This window comes from Spermophilus citellus (assembly GCF_964194105.1).
Source record: "Spermophilus citellus genome assembly, chromosome: 3".
In the NCBI taxonomy this organism is placed as follows: Eukaryota; Metazoa; Chordata; class Mammalia; order Rodentia; family Sciuridae; genus Spermophilus; species Spermophilus citellus.
Genome location: NC_138184.1, coordinates 153403834 through 153413085, shown reverse-complemented (window position 1 = coordinate 153413085; position 9252 = coordinate 153403834). Strand labels below are relative to the sequence as shown.

The window sequence follows — 9252 nt, the reverse complement described above, 5'->3', positions numbered from 1 at the left end:
ATTATAGGAAATGCTCATCTAAGTGCTATGTTTAAATCATACAATCAAATTTTTAGGTGAATAAACTATGTGGTTTCTAAGTAGTTTACACGTTACCTGAAAAATCAGAAAACCCAAACAAAGATTGATTAATTTTGAAGGTTCATTGCCTAAAGGCACCACTGACTTAAAAACACATTCAAAAATCAAATATCAGAGGACATAACGCCTTTTCATGTATATATCCATATATGCAATAAATGCATTCAATGTAACAACTTTATTAAACATAGTACATTGTACTTGACTCATGAGTTAAATATTTTACACACAGCTTGACCAAGTCATTTAAAAAGTATCTCTAAATTTAGCATGACCACGGCTCTCTCTGATGTAAAACACAGATGTGCATAGAGAAGATGCACCACCGTTTATAGACTACCATTTGACATTTCTGCTTTTGAAATATAAACTCTTTTAAACAAAATTTACTTTAAAAACCCATTTACTCAAATAGTTTTTGGTATGATTGCAGTTAACTTGCAGGGCTCGGTTAGGAAAATTTGCTATCCTACATGACCTTTCTTTCCCTGGTTGATGGTCAGTGTTCCTCACATTATATACTTTTTTTTTTCCCACATGTACACACTAGGCTCTTCTTCTGTATACACTTAATTTATTCATGTCAAAAATATACTTGAAATGGGCAGGGGTATGTATGAAAATCATTGCACTTATGGCCATGCTGATGCTTTCCACAGATAGGTTTCACATATCCCACTTTTACAGCCTGGGGTGAGGGGAGGGGCTGGAACAGGGAGACAGACTAAGTAGAAGAAATAATTCTTCCATCACAGCCACTGAGCATCTTTTTACACTTGCAAGTTGCAATGAAAGGGATTTCATTTATGTAATTCTGAAGACATGCAACACATGCTGAGCATGTGTACACTGCAAGTACGCACACAGCATCATTAATAAATATGATTATTATAAAGCTTTAAAGGAAGGATTTATCCCATTAATAGGCTTCACTTTAAAAGTAGGGTCTAAGTGAAAACAAGACACTAATATCTTGTTCCAATCTTAAAGCTCCCAAATAACTGGGATACCAATGCTCTGTCCCTTTATCTTAAGCACCCGGTCATTCTTTTAATCCTGGCTCAGTGGTCTGATAAGTAGCTTCACTATTTTAAGGTTTTAGTGTTAAAGATTTTTAAAACAAAAAAAGCAGACACATCCAAACCTTTAGTCAATGAAGTATTTAAAATTATGCAGAAATCCTGCACACAGGGGATATGAAGACTTTAGAGATGGACAAAACAGAGTGAGGAAGCTAGGAAATGTAGAGGCGTCAAAACTGAAAAAAGTATTTGTTGGTATAAAATTATTTTAGGGACTTCAATGTATACACCAAGGGGTTTTGCCTACTAGCTTTATTTAGAATTTTACATTATGCGAAATATAAATAAAAGCATATTTTAAAAAATAGTAGAGTTCTGTTTTCATTATTTATTTTCATATATACACATAATAGAATTAGGAATTTGTATGTTTACATATGTCTAATACACTCATTAATCTTCTGATTTGCTATTTTTGTAGTTACCTAAGGCATGTCTAGATCACGCAATTTTAAAATTATCATATGGTAACTTTCAATAGAGTACTGTTTTCTTTTAATTTCCAAATTTTTAGAAGGACAGAATGTATTTGGCAGTTCCTCCAACAAATTATTCCCCTTCTGTATAATCAGTAATCTGTTAAAAACTAATAATTTTGAAACTTAAGTGAGAGCTACCACATGCTTCTTTTTCCACACAGAACGTCAAAAAAAAAACTTAACTGAGAACCATAAAGCAAAACAAAGCCCTTAAAGCAAAAATGAATCAATTAAAATTTGTTTTATACCAATGAATAATAAAATCCAACCAAATTCTATTTCTAGTTGGTTTCATTTTATACTGTTTTCTTTAATGTTACAAAACTGTAATTTGGGAATAAGGTTATTTCATTCTGTAAGGGCATTCTGTCACTTTTCCCATATCTGAAACACATATTCTAAAGATCATTCACCTGGCAAGTCCACACTTACCTAAAATGATGACAAGGACCTACAAAATCATTATCCAAATCATACATTGCACAGTCTCCAACTGTTAAAACAAATTAGTCAGTTTATCTGTGAACCACTGTTTTGTGCTTTCCTTAGCTCTCATATATACACTCTGGCACTTTGTCATTGCTGGAGAATGCTGATTAGTTTGAAACGGAAGAGACCAATGTCATTCTTGCATGAGATGAGGGCAGTATCCTCTCAAAGTTGCAAATTATGCACCAAATCATTTAAGACACAGAAATCTCTTGTGGTAGTGGCTGGATTATAGATGAGAATGAGAAGAACCAGAGTCTTATGGATGTATTAATATTCTATTTTGAGACACTAAAAGACTGGTGCAGACACAACAGTTTATGAGTTAAGCCCCAGAAGATCTGTCCATACCATTAGTTCTGGACAAAATGAACACCAGCTTCATAGATTGGAGTGTCACCTTTTTTGTAAAGAAGGCGCTTGAGTAGTTTGAAGTTTCTGTTTATATTTCTGCATCTGCTTTGACCGTGAATGCAGTTTGTTGAAAAGTTCACGGAATTTATACTGTGGAAATAAGGTTTCTAAAAAGCCTTCCAAGAAGACATAAACCATTCTCCTATTTAGCTGGTTGTGCTGAAACATTTCAAAAACACGAAGAATGCCTTTCCGTGTTGTCTCAGCTCCAATAATGTGCTTCAGTTCATCTAAATCAAGAAGGGAAAAATACACAGAATTCATTGTTTAAATAAGGCAAACAAGGCTTAAGTTATGATCTTAAATGAAGTATGTAAAGCACACAATAGAGTAACTGATAAATAGCATGCATCCAGTTAATGCATTTCAGCTGTTTTATAACTGAGACTTAAAATTATGCATGTTTGCATGCATGCACTTACCATCCACTTATACAGTAGATACTGGGAAACAATATGGCACAGGGAGAGTAAGGATGCAAACTCAAAAGAGTGCAAATTACAGTCGCAATCCTGTCCTGTAATACCCATGTGATATCCTTTCTCTGTTTCCTCATTTATTAAATGGGGATTTCTAATAGCCAATATCCTTATAAGCTGTCATCTGTAAATTCTATAACAGTACACAAACATTCTTACTATATCTAATGAGCAATCAGAAACTCTATAAGTTAACAAACTAATCCAAGATTGTGAATAATGTTTTACCAGTACACAAGGAAAAACCGCCACTAAAAAAAAAACTGTAGCATAGGAATAGTGCCACCAAAATATTAAAAGTATAAAGATGTTTATTGTGAGATAATAAGGAAAATGTGTCTTTATGGAAATGAAAACTAGTAGACTTTGCTACTTGGGCACAATTTTGATACATATAAAGAGATGAAGAATTAGCCTTGGTGGAAAAAACATCAATGAACAAATGAATAGTAAGTGTAAAAACAACAATCATATTCAAGAAATGGGGGTAGAAAAGTTATGCTGAATTTTAGAATTCCTGTAAGAGAAAAGTAGAGAAGAGAATGGAAAAGTAAAGATGGTATGACAAGCAAGTTCGGAATTCACCTAATGAAGTTATAGAGATAGTGGAGTACAGGAACAACATATATGATTATTCTAGAATTATTCATAATCAGAGCCCCAAGCATAAATATTATTTTTGTTCCTTGAGAAAGGAACCTGAAACTTCCAAAAGATCTGTACTTACCCAGGAGTATAATATAGTTTAAAGCAAATATGCTGCAAGTTTACTAAAAAGCAGGCAACAGATTATGTAAACATATAATCATATACTTTTCTATCTACCTTCACTTAGATCTTCATACCCATGTCATCTCAGTGAGGCCTCCTCCCTTGGTCATTCTATCTACAAATGTAATGCACCTGACATTACTCATGCCCCTTCCCTGCATTACTTTTCTTCTTAGTATTTACCACTATTATACTATACTTAATTATTTGTTTTGGGGGTATCTTCCTAAGAGAATGTAAGCTTCAAGAAAGCAATGCTATATGCAAAGAACAGTGCCTGGAATGAAACACTTTCAATAAATATTTACTAAATAAGTGAATTAAGATTCCTTCCAGTTGTACAATTAAATCTGTCTGTAGCACAATCTGGTTATCATAAAAGTATATGAAATATCCTATACAGTTATATTGTGTGAACATATGAATATGCAACAAGTCCTACCATTAAGTACAACTATATGCACAAATATAAAATATGGAAAAATATTCTAAAAGTTACTGTTTTTCTAAAATGTTATTCCTTTGCTTTAACACCACCAAGTGCAACAGTATATGTAAGAATTAAGTTATGTGGCAAATTTCTAATTTAATTGACATAGGAGAAAGCTTAAAGTTTTATAAGCACAGAAATTGGTACTGTATGATAGTAAAGAATTTATAAATATGTCTTGTCCATTTTCTACATCCATAATTAAAATACAGAGAAAAGTTATCTAGGCATTTTTAAAGATATTTATAAAAAAATAAGGGACAAAACCTCCTTCTAGCCATACAAAACCAATATTCATATTATACATACAGCCTCTCTCTTATAAGAAGACAAATGAAACACATTCTTCTAAGAGAGTCAGCCATATCTTAAGCAAGTAACTCAAATTAGAGTTACTATGTTTCCCCTTTGGGATTAAAATTTAAATCACTGAAGATTAATAATAGACCAATCAGTTGTTTCTATGTGGAACAAACATTTTTTTCTTAAAAATCCACATTTCATATTCTTTTATTAGGCCATTCATCCATCACATATTTAATGATTTAATAACCAAAATGTTTTAATGCAGCAGAGTGAAGTCGTTAAAAGCACACACTTTCAATTCACTCAAAGATGAGTCAGTTCTGTCACTTAGGAGTTAGAAATCTTTGGTAGATTATTTAGCCTCTCTGAGCACTGTTTCCATACATATAAAGCTATGATATTAATAGTGTTTTGTTTTACAGGACTGTTGGTTAATTAAGAATATATAAGAAATACCTAGCACAATTATATAGTAAACCATTAAGATAGTAGTTATTATAATAAAATGAAATAGCTAATCTAGCATGATAAATTCTAAAAATTCAGAACTACAAATTACATGCTCACTCACCTGGCATAATTGCAAATAATTTAGTTTTTCCTGCAATTCTTGTTCTCATTCGAATAGCTTTATCTCTGCATGGAACAGACTCTGCTAAAATGCCATTTGGCCAAAATGCATCTCTGTTAGAGAAGATTAAAAATCTCTGTAAATATTTTCATTTCTAATGACATAAGTTAATGAAATTATTTCAAATTTCTATAGAAAACACAAATGTGAATGGAAAGATAAAACATTTCTGAAAATTTATATAGTTATAATGATATTCAACAAAAAACAACTAAGTGCAAGACTTAATTTTAGGTGTAAGAGGATTACAAAGAAAAATGGCAGATATATTCTGCCCTTTGGTAGCTCATAAACACAAAGACAACAAAATGGAATATACAAACATAACCAAACATTTAAACTCAAAAGTCAGAACCTCTGGTGAGACTGAAAATTGGTGCAACCACTATGGAAAACAGTACGGAGATTCCTTAGAAAACTTGAAACACTACCACCATTTGACCCAGTTATCCTACCCTAGGTTTATACCCAAAGGACTTAAAATCAGCATACTACAGTGACGCAGCCATATTAATGTTTATAGCAGCTCAACTCATAATAGCTAAACTATGGAACCAACCTAGTTGCCCTTTAACAGATGAATGGATAAAGAAATTGTGGTATATATATAATGGAATATTACTCGGCCTTAAAGAACAATGAAATTATAGCATCTACCAATAAATGGATGAAACTGGAGAATATCATTGTAAGTGAAATAAGCCAATCCCACAGAACCAAAGCCAAATGTTTTCTCTGATATGCAGATGCTAATTCACAATAAGGGGGCGGGGAGAAGAACAGAGGCACTCTAAATTAGATAGAGGTGAGTAAAGGGAGAAGAGGGGGTAAAGGGGTAGGAATAATAGTAGAATGAATCAGACATTATTACCCTATGTGCATATATATGACCTGTGTAACTCTACATCATGTACAACCAGAAGAATGCGAAGTTATACTCCACTTATGTATGATGTGTCAAAATGCATTCTACCATCATGTATAAGTAATTAGAATTTAAAAATTTTGAAAAAAAAAAAGTGAGCACCTGCTGACTGAACAATTCATCCCCAAACTTATGAGATCTTAAATTTGAATACCTTAGAGTTTAACAGCTATTCTCAGTTGGGCCACTCCATTCTCCTTATAACTAATTCAACATAAAACTACATCCCATGCCCACAACTTATAACTGGATTGAGTATAGTAGTCCTATCACGCATACAATAACCCATTCACCTTGACTTTCACATTATATTTGATTCCCATTTCCTAATGTTTGGTCCAAAGGCAGGAACTAAGCGAGAGAAACTTGCTCTATCCAGAATTGATCTGAGAGAGAGAAACTCCCCCAAACAATCCCTGCATTAGAAATCCTGGGAGCTTTAAAAAATCTGAAATGTTCAGGCCTTCCACTTGGTTATCTAAGACAGCCAGCCCTTCAAGCATTGGTGCATGTTAAAGCTCTCTGGGTGTTTCCAACATACAGCCAAGGCTAGAAATCAATGCTACAGAGAAACATCATTTTTCTACCCTGAAACAAAATGGACATGCCAGGGCAGATATTCCAATTTCTGGTACAAAGGGGAGAAACCGTAAAAAAGCCAGATCTCTCATTTTCTTTATCATATGTGCCTTTGGGCATACTACTTCTCTTAATCTTTAATTTTCTCATCTTATCTCTCACTCCTCAATGATTGGCACAGGGGAGGAACTCCATATATTTTTGTATATGAACCCAGAAATTAATGTGTCAAAGCTGTTTAATTTGTATTATCCTCAAAAGCTCAAATATGTAATTAAAAATTAGACCATGGCCAGAGAGAGATACTCTCTTAGGAAGTTTCACTTAAAATCAAGGTTAGTAAATACAACTGAAAAAAAACTAATCTCTAAAACTAGTATTTTATTATATTGCAATCTCTATACAAATATTGATTATCTTAAAGTTATAGTACTGTGATAAAATGTAGCCAATCATCTCATTTTTTTCTTTATATTCTTTCTATTCTCTTTTTAATAATACAAAGACGAATAGTTTCATGAGACAAATGTTTCTTACAATGCTTACAATTCTTTATGTTCACCAATGATGAGCAGAAACCAACTTTATGGCCCGGAAAGAAATAAAAGTAGTAAAAATTAGTGATAACAATGCTAAACTCTGTACTACCTGAAAGAAGTGACCGTGTCTTAAGATATACCTGAAACGTTTCACTGAGTCAGCTACTTGTTCAGGTGAGGTCATCCAATCAACATGGTCAACTATTTTTCTGAAAGCAAATAAATTTAAATGAATATACTTAAAATTTTAAAAGGTGAATAAAATAAATACAACTTTTATAAAGCATGCACACTAATCTGGGTATAAATATCTCTGAGAGCAACAGACTGCTTTAATTATCTTCTTAAAGGCCCAGAGAAGATATTCTGGCATGAAGGTTGAGAAATCTATTTCTAGAAGTGAAAGTTTAAAAGATAAGTAATAAATAAGATCAAGCTCCAAAGGTATGGGAGGGATGTACCTATTTATAGTATCACCATATGTAGCTCTAATAAGTTGCTGAAGTAAGTTTTTTATATTTCTTCGCAACCACTGATTTCTCTCTTTTAAGTCGAATACTTCATCCATGAGAAGCAGCATTACCCTAAGTGGAATATTGTCATCCACCTGACAAAATATGGGAAGAAACAGAAATAAATGTATCAGAGTTACATCCAGTATGAATGGTTATTTTGCTGCCTTTACAAACTGGTACTATTTCAGTAAATTAGAGAACAAGTTACATGATAGCCTTCAAAATTTGATGTTTCATTCTAATTTAGGAAAAAAAAATATTTTTTTAGCAGTAATTTTGCCAGAATAGAAAATTTTATAATGATGAGTAAATTCCAAGGCTGTAGGGGAAAAAAAAAAAAAACCCACAAACTTCTCAAAGTGTATCCATCAAAGGGGGGTTCGTGATGGCATAACAAAAGATGATTTCTCTCTCATAACTTTTAATAGAGGTTGTACTAGTTTGATCAAGCAAATGCTAGACTCTTTGCTTACTTTATCATATTTCTCATAAGGATGAAATATTCTCAATATCACTGTTTTTAATAGTATAAAACAACACAGAATAAAGTGTTTGGCTTAGTGAGTAAGTTGGGAATAATTAGGTGTTTTAAGGAAAAAGAAGTTGAAATTCAATTCAACCTACATCTAAATTAACATTATAAAGCCACATTTCACTAGCTTAGTAGAATTTTCCTTTAGCTTTTAACAACAGAAAATTAGTACACTTTTATTATGAGTATTCAATCAATGAGATTACAAATTAAGAAGTGGAATGCTTTCATGTGCAAAATTATGCAGGAAGTAAAAAACAGGTAAAGATTTAGGATTACACAGAATTGTCAGAATTTTGTAATTTTTTTCACTAATGAGATTTTCTTCCCAAGTATTTTCTCATCAATGTTACAATTTAAATATAGAAAAAAGAATATCTCATTATCATGTTGTAAACATTTTTTTAGTGTACTTTGCATTCCACAAAAGAAGATTATTATAACTTTAAAATAGCTTAAACAAACCAGAAGGGAAAGGGAGACTCATTTCATTACCAAGGCAGAATAAATACTGCTCCATTTTCTAATAAAGCATATTCACATAGGTTTGGTGCCATACAACAATTCTAATAAGTAAGTAAACTGTAAACACCACAAACAAAAAGTTATGATGTTATGGATATTATACAAGCAAAACTTGTAATAAAACATTATAATCTTGAAAAGGCAACAATTAAGGCAGTTTATTATAAATAAATTTAATTGGAAATTTAAAGGAGATTGTTATTACTTCAAAATAAATCTGCCTAATAGAACAGAATACAGAGCCTAAAAACAAATTCAAATAAATATAATAATCTGATTTATGATAAGACAGAAACACAATATAGGGAAGAACAGGCCTTTTCAGTAAAAGATGTTTGGGTCAACAGGACCTCTACCTCATTCCATATGTAAAAGTTAATCCCAGATGAACTGCAAATCTAAATGATAGCACAGT

The 9252-nt window shown here is 32.2% G+C and overlaps 1 protein-coding gene across 3 annotated transcripts in view; it reads right to left on the bottom strand.

Annotated features, from left to right (window-relative positions):
* Positions 1 to 1471: 1471 nt before the first annotated feature.
* SNX13 (sorting nexin 13) overlaps positions 1472 to 9252 on the bottom strand; it is a 146849-nt gene continuing 139068 nt past the window's right edge. For 2 of the 3 annotated variants that reach the window (XM_081283845.1, XM_081283846.1), the window contains exons 23-26: positions 7727 to 7872; positions 7406 to 7474; positions 5163 to 5275; positions 1472 to 2775 (exon numbers count right to left, since the gene is read on the bottom strand). In XM_081283845.1, coding sequence (XP_081139971.1) covers positions 2528 to 2775; positions 5163 to 5275; positions 7406 to 7474; positions 7727 to 7872 — 576 coding nt within the window. In that variant the 3' untranslated portion in view covers positions 1472 to 2527. Of the gene's footprint in view, positions 2776 to 5162; positions 5276 to 5840; positions 7309 to 7405; positions 7475 to 7726; positions 7873 to 9252 lie in introns of those variants that run through there. The other variant, XM_081283847.1, reaches the window with a different exon arrangement.